The 14,860-nt window shown below is 37.7% G+C and overlaps 1 protein-coding gene across 8 annotated transcripts in view; it reads right to left on the bottom strand.

Annotated features, from left to right (window-relative positions):
* inpp4b (inositol polyphosphate-4-phosphatase type II B) overlaps window positions 1-14,610 on the bottom strand; it is a 97,195-nt gene extending 82,585 nt beyond the window's left edge. For 4 of the 8 annotated variants that reach the window (XR_013326603.1, XM_077718462.1, XM_077718468.1 and 1 more), the window contains exons 1-4: window positions 14,506-14,610; window positions 11,787-12,039; window positions 2,052-2,096; window positions 512-630 (exon numbers count right to left, since the gene is read on the bottom strand). Coding sequence is in view for 7 of the 8 variants with exons in the window: in XM_077718462.1 (XP_077574588.1) it covers window positions 512-630; window positions 2,052-2,096; window positions 11,787-12,039; window positions 14,506-14,610 (522 nt within the window). In the remaining variant the exon portion in view is untranslated. Of the gene's footprint in view, window positions 1-511; window positions 631-2,051; window positions 2,097-2,579; window positions 2,605-3,406; window positions 3,570-11,786; window positions 12,121-14,505 lie in introns of those variants that run through there. The other 4 variants (XM_077718463.1, XM_077718464.1, XM_077718467.1 and 1 more) reach the window with 4 other exon arrangements.
* Window positions 14,611-14,860: the final 250 nt, after the last annotated feature.

The following is a 14,860-nucleotide window of genomic DNA, read 5'->3' as shown; positions in this document are numbered from 1 at the left end:
ATCAGGAATACTATCAGGATTAGTATCAGGAATACTATCAGGAATACTATCAGGAATACTATCAGGAATACTATCAGGAATACTATCAGGAATACTATCAGGAATACTATCAGGAATACTATCAGGAATACTATCAGGAATACTATCAGGAATACTATCAGGAATACTATCAGGAATACTATCAGGAATACTATCAGAAATACTATCAGAAATACTATCAGGAATACTATTAGGAATACTATCACATACTATCTATCATATATACTACTAGATATACTATTAAATATACTATTAGATATACTATTAGATATACTATTAGATATACTATTAGATATACCATATTTTCATGAGCATAAGGTGCACTGCATTATAAGGCGCACCATGAACAAAAAATGACACATTTTATTTTATTTTTTCCATACATAAGGCGCTCTGTCTATTTTAGAGAAATAGTCCTACAGAAAATTGAAAGCACCAACATGATAAAAAGAGGCAAATAGTCTATTCTTACCTCAACTATCTCTGTGCAGGCGTGGGAGACCGGGTGATCCTTGTGGAGTTCCGCCACAGCCGCGTGGACCACCACATTGGGCATCCTATCCCGGCTGGAGGTTGCCAGATCCTTGCATGCTACACAGTAAGGGAACACAAAAGTCAGAATTTTATTTTACATCATTTTTTATGTATGGGAAGTGTTTTTATAGTGTCTTTTTTAATATTAGTTGAACTTTTAAAACCCTCCCTGTGCTATATTTTAACTCTCAAAAGTAGACGCTCCCCCTAGTGGCCAGGGGAATACTCTCCAATTGCACCTTGATATTTTTCCCCACATTTCATGTTTGTATTGTTATTTTTTAAACTATAATATCGAAACCACATTGTAGTGAATCCATGAAATGGCGAAGTATTACTGTGATTGCTTTTTATCCATAAAATTATTAAAATAAAGAAATTTAGAGAACATTAACTTTTACTGACAAGTTGCCTTTACCTGATTGGCTACTGTTGATGATGCTTATAAGGCCATTATGACTGATTCTTGTTTTATTTATTCATATTTAAAATAAAATAATGACTATTTATTCAAGTATGAAAGCCAGTTATTGTAGGAATATGTTTTATTATTTTCCAATGCCCTAAGTTTAAATGAATTGGACCTGTATTGTTAGATATATTGTATTAATTTTTAATTAATATAGAAAAATTGATTTCTAGAGTTTTTTTTAATTTAATTGGTATTTTTGATTTAATACTATGTACTGAATACATTTTGCTTTCTATATATTCATTGGAGGAAAAAATAGAAAATATTTCATTCTTTAAAATGTCATTTTTAAAAATTATATACCCAAAAAAAGCAATTTCTTAAATGTCAGTAGTCCGTGGACTTTTTGTGCCCTTGATCATGAATGCATGGGGATTTTGGAGAAAGCAAGCCAGTCACAAACAAGCTCGGCGTCGAGCGAACTGTTGACATGTTGACGAGAGGACGGCTTGCAACTTTGTTTTTTGTTTTTTTTTGTTTGGAGATGTCCTCATTCATTTTTTATTCCACCCGAGACATGAGGAGTTCTATTTCGAGACATTCTGCAACAAAAATCCTTACTTGCTTATAAAAATGTTGTTTTCTAACTTACTTTTCTGCCTATATTCCTCGATGTCATCCATCTTTGTTTCTTGACTTTCAAGGAGGAATATCTCTGATCCTGGCCCAATCATGTCATTTTTTTTCTCAAAATCAGGTGAAAAAGTTTGCCAAAAAATATATATTTCTCCTAGTATTATCTCATAGGCTGTTATTGACAACTATTGACGTCCAATTCAATTTGACTGAGATCTGGCAACATAACTAAATCAGTATTTTTTAGCAAACAAGGCTAAAACATATCAAAACACTTGCTAAAATAATATTTATAGTATTTTGTATTAGCTGAGATCTGCAGTTTTTTGTTTAGCACTTGAGGTTCCCGTGCAAATTAATAATTAAAATTGTGAATCTATATAAGATGATCTCATGGGGCAAATAGGGCAAGAGAAAAAAATGTGCTTACCAAGGCTGAACTCCAACTGAGGCATCCTGAGGGAGCAAGCGACATCTTTAAGGGGGAAAACAAAGTCTGTGGTTAGACAATTTGGATTAAATAGTTTGCATGTTTAAGGCCCAGAAAACATTTTGTGCCAAGATACATAAAAAAAATTAAAAATAACTTAGTTTGTTTGTTTTTTAAGTGAAACCTTGCCACTTCTGATAAAGAAATTAAAACCTTTATGGTTTTGAATGCTGAATTGAATGTTTTTTTTTTATTTTATTTTGAATTGCCATACAAGTACAGTGAGATTTAAAGCATCATGACGAAGTACACAAATAAATAAGCAATAAATTAACTATAAATAAATAAGTTCACTAATAATAATAACAAATGAACAGATCAAAAATCAGTAAATAAATAAGTAGTCATTAGAATAGGTAGTCGCATAAATAAGTAGGTTGGTGAGTTGAACATAAACAAATAAGAGTAATCGTTCAATCATCAAAAAAATACAACTAATCTTGTTAGAGTATTTAAAAATAGACTCACGCAGATTCATTAATATTAAAATGTTACAATAAGAATAATTGATGTCACGGTATGCCTCTAAAGTTGTAACCGATCTACGACGAGCGATTCCATTCATATGAAATGAAATGCAGGAGTCGAGGATCATTGTTTATATCGTGAGTCGTATTTTGAAAGTGGGTCAGGGGCGGAAGTGCGTCATTCCGGGGAGATTTTACCGTACAAGTTCAAACCGGAGGCAGAATTACCATAACACGGCACAATGACTTATTGATTGTATATTTATTTTAAATATTTAAATATTTTTCCACTTCATTGTGAAACTTTAAATCGTATTATACTTGTATAGAGAAGATAAAAGCATTCAATTCGAGTGAAAAGACGCTCATTGCGGGCACCATTAACATTGAATCTACTGAATGCTATGTAAATATATCATCCATTTACGCCCCTCGACTGTATAAACAAACAACCATTGAGAGACTTAGAATTAACCTTGGGTAAATATCAAAAACAGTATTTTGCAAAGGAGCATTTTTGGCTAACGGAGTCTTGTCATTGCTAGCAACTCTTCGTTAGCATGTTGTCATTTGCAACTCGGTCAAAGCAATTTTTTGAGTTTGATATATTTAATAAAAGGGACAGTACATGCATTAACAAATGCATATTTATGCTAATGCACATATATATTTAGTCAAAACAACAGCATATTAGCCAGCTGGTACACACTTCCAGTACTATACTCGTACTAATCGGACGGGGGGGGGGGGGGTGGGGGCTAGTATACTGTCCACATTGAAACATATTTTTTCGATAAAACAATTGAATCTATTGGAAAAATAGCCTACCTTCACTTCCATGTGCTTCGGTAAGTTACTTTATCTTCCCGTGACAGCGAAATTGGATTTTAACTTTGTTTTTTAAGCGTTTTTGTTTACTTTGTAGAGGGAAAAGATCGTTGCTAATGCTACGGTCAAGTCCATTCTGCTCGCGAGGCCACACGTGCGTCGCATAGCTCCGCCTTACCCAGCTGCTCCAATCAAGGAAAGAAAACCTAACCGGAAGCAGTACTTCTTTTTTCCGGTTTGCAACGGCATCGATTCCCATTGAAAATGAATACAAACTTGAAAGCACAATACAAATAACTTATTTTGAATATGACGTTGCATTAAAAAATAATTGTTGGATAATTTACATATTTTCATTTTATATTTTCATGTAAATTGCTGGGGGAAAAAAACACAATGCTTATTTTTTTTTAATTATTAATGTTTTCATAGTGGTTGGTTGGTCGGCCACACAGTTCTGGGGACGAGGGTTCGATCCCAAATGGATCCTCACTGTGTGGTGTTTGGATGCTCTCTCTGGGCTTGCGTGGGTTTTATCCGGGTACTCCGGGTTCCTCACATTCCAAAAGCAGCCATGCTAGGCTAAGCTAGCTGTTTGAACACTCAAAATTGCCCCAAAGCAACAAATAATTGGTTGTTTGTCTTCTTGAGCCCTGCAATTGGCTGGCCACCCACTAGTCGTTTACTGGGATATGCTCCAGCACCCCCCTGTCACAAGCGGTTCAGAAAAATGTCATAGTTTTGATCCAAAATGCGTATTTGTAGTATTTTGCAGCTCTGTTATGATTAAAAATGCACAGGGGAGGCATTAAAAAAAAAGATTGTGAGCCAAAATGGAGTTTCAAGTGACAGTTTCTCCTGCGGGCTCGACATCTGGCAACGTCTTAGCCTTCCCAGCTTGAAGAGCTCGCCGCTGCCGCAGCTCCACGTGTCATCGGAGCTTATCAAAGTTTCATCAGCGCAGGCGAGGACGTGATGACGGCGTCCCGGGGAAAAATGGAGAAAAAAATACTTTATTTGGATAGATAATTGGGCTGTCTACCTCACAGGGGACTGGTGTGCATGTTAAAGTATTTTTTTTTTCATTTTTTTTGTTTTAAAAGGATGTTTGGGCCGAGGTTATCGAAGCAAATGACCTAAACTATAAGTAAAAATGGGATTTTGTGAAGAGTAAGTGAAAAATGAATGGATAAAAGAAGAAAATATGATTTTGTATGATTAGAAAATTCAATAAAATTTGTGTTTTGGAAATATTAGTGTTTTAAAATGAAACTGAATAGATTTTGGGAGATTTTTTACATGTATTTTTTAATTGGTTACCTGATAAAAATAAAAAAAAACAGTGTAAGTAAAAATAAAATGCATGCTGGATAGGGTTTAAGTCTGGGGAAATTTCATTTGGAAGTGTCTTCAAAATAGGAATAATAATGTTGGATTGGGATAATTCTGTTCTTGTTTATTACTTTCGGGATTTTCCGGATGTCACCGCCATTTGTTTTAGAATCTTTCCTTATATTTGTCAAAATGTTTCTTTTCTGGCAACAGCTGCTGTTTTTCTTGCTCTACGCATTTGACGTCTGTTACTTTGCACATCGCTGCTTCTCTTCTTCTTCAGGCAATTCCAGATGGTCAACGTTGGCGCTATTTTTCCCCATTTTTATCCGTATACGCCGTTTCACGCTTGGCGCATTCCGAATGGGCGGGGCCAGCCGACCGGCCGTGAGTGATTACGTTTGAGTGCCGTGGGCGGGAATAGATGTCAAAGCCATTGTGATAGATCTACACATTTTCCGGACCGCTTATCTTTGAGGGTCGGGGTGGGGGTGCCGGAGCCTATTTCTGCCAACTATGAACAAGAAAAAGGGGGGTGCCCTCATTCATGCCCACAATCATACATAGGGGATAATTTTGCATAATATTAGAATTTCCAAGGGGGAGTGGTTAGCGTGTTAGGCTTGCAGTTCTGGGGTCATGGGTTCGAATCCGAGTGGGTTTTCACTGTGTGGAGTTTGGATGTTCTATCCGGGCTTGTATGGGTTTTCTCTGTGTAATCTGGTTTCCACCTGTATCACAAAAATATGCACGCTAGGCTAATTGTATGCTAAATTGCCCCAGGCTTGCGTGGGTTTTTCCCGGGTACTCCGGTTTCTACCTACATGCATCCCAAAAATATGCACGCTAGGTTAATTGGATGCTAAATTGCCCAGGGCGTGTGTGGGTTTTCTCTGGGTACTCCAGTTTCTACTTACATCCAAACACATGCACGTTAGGCTAATTCTATGCTAAATTTCCCCGGGCTTGCATGGGTTTTCTGCAGGTACTCCAGTTTCCACCATCCCAAAAACATGCACGCTAGGCTAACTGCATGCTAAATTGCCATTGCCTTACGTGAGTTTTTTTCCGGATACTCCAGTTTACTCCTACATAACAAAAACATACATGCTAGGCTAATTGTATGCTAAATTGCGGTTGTGCGTTTAAATTATTATTCACTAAAGTTACTCCACCGACCCGTATTGTACTTTTCCCAAGAATTCTAGTTTGTTTCCGCGGTCCATTAGCGTAGCCGATGAGCCTCGGCGAGGATTTTTCGCCAGCTCGCGTCCGGCCGGCACAGATGTTTCCTCCATCGCTCAGCGAACGTGATGAACGAGATAGAGCGCCGGTGACGGATGAGTCGCCGTTTTGCGTGGCCCCGCAGGACAACGGATAACCAGAAATCCTCGCGTTGACACTGGTGGAGATTGCGGCGTTAGCGTTATCTGCGACCAATGGCGACATCTATCATTTGTGGCCTTTTTCGGGAGGAATCCGACACCGCCACTAATGACATGTTGCTGTCGAGCGCGGACACAAAATGGAGCGAAGCCCAAAACGGTCGCTTGGTTCAATCAGTCGCTGTAATTTTAATGGAACTTCTCAGGAATGTACGGAGTCTTTTTTTAAACTTTCGCCTTTGAGGATTAAGCCTACTCCGGTTTTAGCCTATGTTATTTTGGAGAGCTTTAAAAAATGTTAATTTATTGTAGTTGTGTTCATATAAGTACATACATTATACAACCAAGAAATTTCCCGAATATGAGATGAAATAAAAATCCAATCTAATCCAATCTAATCCAGTCTAATCCAATCTAACCCAGTCTAATCCAGTCTAATCCGATCTAATCCGATCTAATCCAATCTAATCCAATCTAGTCCAATCTAATCCAATCTAGTCCAATCAAGTCCAATCTAGTCCAATCTAATCCAATCCATTCCCATTCTCAATTCCAATCCCAATCCAATCCAGAACAAATCCAATCTAATCCAAATCCAATCCAAATCTAATCCAATCCAAATCCAATCCACATCCAATCCAAATCCAATCCAAATCCAATCCAAATCCAATCCAAATCCAATCCAAATCCAATCCAAATCCAATCCAAATCCAATCCAATCCAATCCAAATCCAATCCAAATTCAATCCAAATCCAAATCCAATCCAAATCCAATCCAATCCAATCCAAATTCAATCCAAATCCAATCCAAATCCAATCCAAATCCAAATCCAAATCCAAATCCAATCCAAATCCAATCCAAATCCAATCCAAATCCAATCCAAATCCAACCCAAATCCAATCCAATCCAATCCAATCAAATTTTATCCAAATGTGTCCAGTCTAGTCCATTGTAGTCCAGTGTAGTCTAATCTAATCTAATCTAATCATGGAATATTGTTATGGTTTTGGATTATACAACTCTTTGTACTGAAGATGATTCTGAAAAATTCTCAAAATACTCTAAAATACTCTTTAGATGGAAACATAATTATTGTTAAAGGCTTTACGTTTAACTTCTAACCAGTGCAAGTTTCCTAGTCACGAATTAAGTATTTTGGAAGGATTTATGCTAAATCCGTGCCCAATTTTGCAGGGATTTCCGCCACTGGAATGTAGCGGATGATTCCTTTTTTTTTTACCCTTTGCACTCGACGATAAGATTTCACGCCGAGGATCAACTGGACCGAAGCAATTGCGCTACGGCTAATTAGAATCATTAAATCCATTTCGGCTCGGCGACAATGGCGGAGTGGAAACGAGGGGCGCAGGTGTGCCGCTGACAATCGACAGGCGACGACGGCTTTATGAATATGCTAATGAGGCCGGCGAGGCGACCTGCAGATGCGAATCCCGCGGGAGCCCCAAAAAGCAAATGAGGTACGCAGCGGTACACTTTTTCATGAAGGCTGGAGGGGGGGTGGAGACATCTATCTATAGGAGCCTGTCAGGGGCGGAGCCAATGAATGATTAGGTTGCAATGCTATTCATTCCTTTGATTCATTTCAGCGGTAGAGGCGGGGCTAGCGAACGGGCCAATAGGGGCCTCCAAGGGCTGCCAAAATGTCCTCATAATATGATTTTGTGGGGACATCTTTAATCTAGCCCAAGGAATATTTTAGATATAATATTTAGATTTTTTTTTAAATATGATGAAAAGAAATGGATTAAAAGCCCAAAATATTTAGTTTTTTTGTATTGTTTTAAAGTGTTTATTTGATTTGTTTTCTTAGTATGGGAAAACAAATATATTTTTATAATTATGTTTAATATTTAAGTGGAAAACTGAAAATATTTGTATATTTGTATTTTTTTGATTTTACAAAATTATTTTTGGACAAAAAATATGGGAAAACAAGTATATTTTTTATAATTATGTTCAATATTAAAGTGAAAAATATTTGTATATATGTATTTTTAGATTTTACAAAATTATTTTTGAACAAAAAATATGGGAAAACAAGTGTATTTTATAATTATGTTCAATATTAAAGTGGAAAACAGAAAATATGTATTTTTAGATTTAAAAAAATGCTTTTTAAACTAAAAAACTGGAAAAAATGGATAAAAAAAATTGTATTCATTGATTTGAAAAAGGGAAATTAGCAAATAAATATACATATATCATCTTCATTTGATCTTGACCCAAAAATATCTTTTAATCACTTTTTATAATTACATAAAAAGCAATTTAAGGCCATTTTAAAGGGATGCGGCTTATATGTGAGTAAATCGGGAAGATGGATATAGCGCTTGTTCCAAATAATTTTTAAAAAGCTCTGATAAAGACGTTCCTGAGTGTGGCCATGGCCTCCCTCGCCTTCTTCGCCTTCTCTGCCTTCTTCATGAATACATATTACATGGGAAAGCCCTGGCGCCTCAACAGGCCCCGTTTATATTCCCAACGCTATTTACTTTGGATTTGGAGATGATATTAATAATTCAAGTGTGTGAGCGCCAGTAAGGCTCACCGCATTAGTTTGATGTTGTCCAACGCCGCTCAAGTTGCTTGTTGGCGGCTCATTGGCTGCCAGTCTTGGGGATAAACATCCCAATCCGTTTTGACCAGCCGCTTTTGCGTTGAAAAATTAGCCTAGCCTAGCATCTCTATTTGGTCAAGGAAAATCATTTTATTTAAACTATTATAGATTTTTTTTGGTTCCAAGAGAAAATAAATTGCAATTTGTGCTTTAACATTATGAACAAGCATTTTTTTCAAAATTAATTTATTTTGCTATAATTTTAATCCCTTTTTTATATTTTTAATCAGAATAAAAAATGAAGCCTATATTTTTGAGTTATTTTTCATTGCAAATACATTTTTTTTCTGAAACCTTAATACTTTTCAGCCATTTTTGAGTTTATTTTCATTTAAATGATATTTCTAATAAAACCTTAGAAATGTTTGATACTTTTCCGCCATTTTTTTGCTTTAAAATCCAAAACAATTTTGTTTTTACAGTTTGACTCGAACACTGTAACGTCTTGACGCAATTAAAATACAGAAGTACTTATTTTTAAATAGTTTTGCAATCACACAATTTTTCCCTTTTCCACCTAAGAAATTGTGGCGCCGATTTATTAAATAAATCAAACTCCAGCAGTAAAAAAATGCAAATTCCATCATGACATTTCATCGTTTTTTTCCAATCAGAAGAAAAACATGGAATTATTTTTTTCCCTTTTCCACCCTCATTAACCTTCCTCTTTTTAAAATATATCTAAACCCCGATAAATAAACATTCTTCTTCCATTAAAAAAGGATTCCAACACAATCATCCATCACTCAGTCCACTCAAAAGAATAACATGAGGAATTCCTTTCCCTTTTCCACCTAAAACTAAACCAGACCCTATTGGCTATTCATAAGAGCATTCAAACATGCCGCATCACAAAGCTAAAACGCGAATCCTAGCGACGAGCATTACCCGCGTTTTTAGTGCCGTCAGCTCGGATGAGAAGAAGGAGGTAAACCATGTCACCTTGCCACCCACCGATATGGCGGACCTGTCAAACCCGCGTTTCGTGCGCAACATGCAAATTACCCACGTCCCTTTGCTCTGCTTGGGCAAACAAAAACGGAGGCGCAGCGGGGCGACCGTTTCGCAACCCGCACACCTGCCACGCGTCATCCGTAAATGTGACAGAAATGGAGGACTCCGGTTTTGAAAATGCAAATAGGGTTAATGACGCATTTTGTGGATTGGGGTGGGAAAAAAGCGGGTAATGAGGCCAAAATGAACTGTTATTTGGACAGTTGATTAAACTTCATTTTTTTAGGGAAAAAAATACATTGTTGATTAAAGTTGGGACTATTTATTTATTTTTTTTTTTAATTTTAGAAATGTATTCATTTCCAAACCCGCTTACACTGACTAGGCTCGCGGGGGTGCCGTAGCACACACCAGCTAACAACCACCAGGAGGCGGATTACACCAAAAAGTTAAAAAATAATAATTTTGCCAAAAATTCTAATTTGAAGAGTATTTTCTTATTATTTTCCCTTTACAAAAAAAAATATTAAAATTAAATAAGACAATATTTAAATATGAGCATTTTTCCCATAAACAACATCCCCAAATAATAATAAGACTCCAAATCGTTGTTGATAATTTTACATTTTTCTTTCACAAGCGTCGTCATTGGCTAAAACGGTCACTAGCGTGCCGACAGCAAAGTTTTTCCGACGCCAGCCTTCCAGCAAATAGCAGGCCAGGCCAAAATAACCCCCCAAGAAACCCGCTTATTCCCACACACGAATACCACGGTGGTTTCTTCCTCCAACCACCAGGAGGAACCCCAAACTATTACTTAAGCGGGCACTGTTCCATGCCATAAATGTAAGTTTACTCGAGAAACATGCCCACTACAACTTGTTTGGTCCTTGTACAGAGAAACAAATATGGTCGCCCAAGGGTGGAAAAGGGAAAAAAACATATCCAATTCTTCTCCATGTACAAAATGATGGATTATTTAAAAATTGTGTTTTGAACAGCCAAGTAAAAATATCTGTATATATTGGTAAAAATATCAGCATTAACACCAACCAATGAAAATTTCCACCAATATACCACAATGCATTTCCCATTCTCACCCGAACTATTAATTCCGTTTTTCTAACTTCTTTCCCAATGGATGCCACATTTTTCACCAACATACCCACACACCCACCCACACTTGGTCAAAAGTTTAGAAACACTTTTTCATCCATAAATTAGAAAAATTATCAACAAAAACCAAGAAAATGTCCACCTCATCCTCACACCACAATGCATTTCCCATTCTCACCCGAACTGTAATTCCATTTCTCTAACGTCTTTCCCACTTCTACAGGGATGCCAAAATTTCCACTAAAATACCCTCACACCCACCCAAACTTAGTCAAAAGTTTAGAAACACTTTTTCATCCATAAATTAGAAAAATTATCAACAAAAAAACAATGAAAATTTCCACCTCATCCACAAACCACAATGCATTTCCCATTCTCACCCAAACTATTAATTCCATTCCTCTAACTTCTTTCCCACTTCCAACAGGATTCCGCATTTCCCATTAACATACCCACACACCCACCCACACTTAGTCAAAAGTTTAGAGACACTTTCTCATCCATAAATTAGAAAAAAATATCAACAAAAACCAATGAAAATTTCCACCTCATCCTCAAACCATAATGCATTTCCCATTCTCACCCGAACTATTAATTCCATTCCTCTAACCTCTTTCCCACTTCTTAAGAGATACCATATTTTTCACCAACATACCCACACCCCCTTCCACACTTGGTCAAAAATTTAGAGACACTTTCTCATCCATAAAGTGGAAAAATTATCAACAGCAACCAATGCATTTCCCATTCTCACCCGAATTTCTCTAACTTCTTTCCCACTTCTAAAGGATGCCACATTTTCCACTAACATACCCACACACTATGAAATCCCGAGAATCCATCACTGGGAAAACATTTAATCTAAACAAAACTGCTAATCCCACCACCACCAAATGATGGCGTACACATGGACAACCCCCAAATACCCCAAACAACAAACAAGTGTCCACTCACCGGTTCCACCAAGCATCTCCTTCCCCTTCCCCACCTCCAGGTCAACCACGCAGTATCCGTCCATTAGTCCTCCGTCCTCCATCCTTCTCACCGCCATCCGGGTTCCCCTACCTCTGGACGGGGGGACGCTATCGTCACGGTGATAGCGATCTACCGCGGCGGCATCGGGGGTGCCGTTCTGAGGAGTGGGAGGCGGGGTTTGGATGGCGATGGGAGAGTGGGGGGTGTTAGCAAGAGTGATGAGGGAGCCAGTCTGGGAAGGAAAGAAAAAGCAGGACAGAATTGATGTTCGGGGCGATTCGCCGCTAGATCCATTAATCTATGGCTGCCCGAGCGCACCTAGACCATGCCACACAAAAGCCACGCGAGCAAGCTAGCGCACACACCCCACTTTCTCTCTCTCTCTTCAGGGAATTCAATTTACATTTTTTATTCCACTTTCACGACCATTGACGGTGACAGATGTCCAGTCTATTTGAATTGGAAGGGTTGACAGCAAGTGTTGTCAATGGCACACAATGATGACATTGATTCTCCCTCTAGTGGCCAGTGGAATACGCTACAATTGTATGGCGTGGGAATTTTCTAAGGGGGAATTGTGGGCATTTGGGTAGTGGAAGATTAATGTTAAATTTTATTAATATTGAAAAATATAATCAAAACAGTGCTATTGTGTTATATTAGTATATAAGCTGTTTAGGCAAAATGAGTATTTTGTATGATACAAAAAATATATTATATACTTCTCTTCATTTTTCTATAAAAATCTGTTTTGGTGCAATTTTTTGTGGATTAAAAGAACTGGATTAAAAGCTCTGAATATTCGGTTTTTAATAGATCTAAAACAATGTTTAATTTAGTTTTTTAAAATTATATTTTCAACTAAAAACACAGAAAAAAATGATTTAAAAAATGACAATTATTGATTTAAAAGGGTGAAAATCAGGAAATGTAATATACATCTGTATCTATCATTTGAATTTGATTCTAAAACAGAAAGTTTTTTTTACTTTCCCGGGCCACACAAAATGATGCGGCGGGCCAGATTTAGCCCCCGGGCCGCCACTTTGACACATGTACTCTAATTTGACTAGCTCTCTCTAGTGTTAAACCTGACAAGTGCAACAGAACCCCCAAAAAGTTTCCAAATGAGTCCTTTTTTGTCAAAATCCCCCCAAAAATCAGTTATGCTTTCCCTCACCAGAAAATAGCCATACATTTTCCAGTAAAAAATGAAAGTGAAGCATCACGGGCCACTCCAAGTCAAGTACACAAAGCCGATCCATAATAGTCATTAAAAGAGCCATTTGGAGACTGAACTTAAGCTCCACTACATCGCTCCTCTTTTGTCCGAGTCGGGTTTTGTCGGGGAATGAAGATAGATTGCTCCCCCCACCGGAGCAATAAGACGGCAGGTGAATCCATTGCCAGCTTCTGCCGCCAACACATTTGCTTCAACTTCGTCTTAATGGAAACGTCCATCCGTTAACGCTCTAACTCGGCTTCTTTTAAAGGGGACACGTTTTGTCTAATCTAAGTCTAAATCTGATAAAAGAGGAGGACCGTGGAGGGGTCCTTAAGAAAACCCATCGAGGGTCCACAGCAGAGGAAATAAACATGGCCTTTAGCGGATATTTTTTTCCCAACGTTACCCTCGGCTAGCTGATATTAATTGTAATTTGGTTGCTAAATGCTAATGCTTAATGCTAAATTTAGTGTTTAGTATTAGCATTTAGCATTCTAGGTTAGCATTCAGCATTCCAGAACAAGCCCCTTTCTTAATTTTGCATCTTTCTTTCCACTCCATGGGGGACAGTTTTTCCCTTTTCCACTCTCGTTTTCCCACTTCCACCTACAAAATATTTGTTTTACCTTTTCTGTCCTATAGGAAACAAGCCCATTTCTTAATTTTGCATGTTTATTTCCACTCCAAGGGAAACGGTTTTCCCCTTTTCCACTCTCATTTCCCCCTTCCACCTACAAACTATTTTTTACCTTTTCCATCATTTAGGAACCAAGCCCATTTCTTAATTTTGCATCTTTCTTTCCACTCCAAGGGGTGCCGTTTTTCCTTTTCCACTCTTGTTTTCCCCCTTCCACCTAAAACATATTTTTTACCTTTTCCACCCAATAGAAAACAAGGCCATTTCTTAATTTTACATCTTCCTTTCCACTCCAAGGGGAACAGTTTTTTCCCTTTCCACTCTCATTTTCCCACTTCCACCTACAAAATATTTTTTTACCTTTTCCACCCAATAGAAAACAAGCCCTTTTCTTAATTTCACATCTTTCTTCCCACTCCAATCTAAATATAACCTCACACACTAACACTATTTTTTTCCCGCCTCCACCCGGGCGAAAATGCCGACCCATTGTCACGGTCGACTCCATCTTGGAAACCTTTTGGCAGGCACTGATAAAATATTTAAGATGTTCTGTGATTAAAGTGCATTCTGCTCACCTTGGTGGGAAAATCCATTAACCCCAAACGGATCGATGCCATCGATTTTAACGATAGGGACTAGAGGGGGCGGGGGGTGGCGTTGTGGGCGGGTCAAAGTACAAGGTGAACGAAACGCGGCTTGGCATTTGCTATGTCGGGCTTTTTAGGTGGCATGAAATATAGATGGCGCCTGGGTTGGATGTCGGCGCAGAAAAAAAGGCTGCCGACTACAAAGCTTGCTCAAGTATTCACATTGTTGTCAGACTGGGTACTCACGATACTTCTTTTCGCAGTACATGCGGCGATCGACTCCATCAGGTTGCCAGGTTCCATATTTAAACAGCTTTTCTTGCATTTGGTTCCAAGGAAATTTGGTGGCATCTGGATAGCTGAGAAAAAAATATTTACAGTTTATTATTACAAATAATACAGAAAAAAATAAATATATTCCTCGAATATTGCAGTAAATGGAGATTAGAAAAATCCCAAAGTAGGGTCAACCCTATTTTAACTTTTCACATTTTTCTACATTTGATTTTTTTTAATTAGTAAAAAGCTTTTGAATTAAAAGTAATAATAATTACAGCACATATTTGCTAATATTTAACCACAACAACTTAGCGATAGCATG

This window comes from Stigmatopora nigra, chromosome 6 (genome assembly GCF_051989575.1).
Source record: "Stigmatopora nigra isolate UIUO_SnigA chromosome 6, RoL_Snig_1.1, whole genome shotgun sequence".
Lineage (NCBI taxonomy): Eukaryota > Metazoa > Chordata > Actinopteri > Syngnathiformes > Syngnathidae > Stigmatopora > Stigmatopora nigra.
This window is presented reverse-complemented; position numbering and strand designations above follow the sequence as displayed.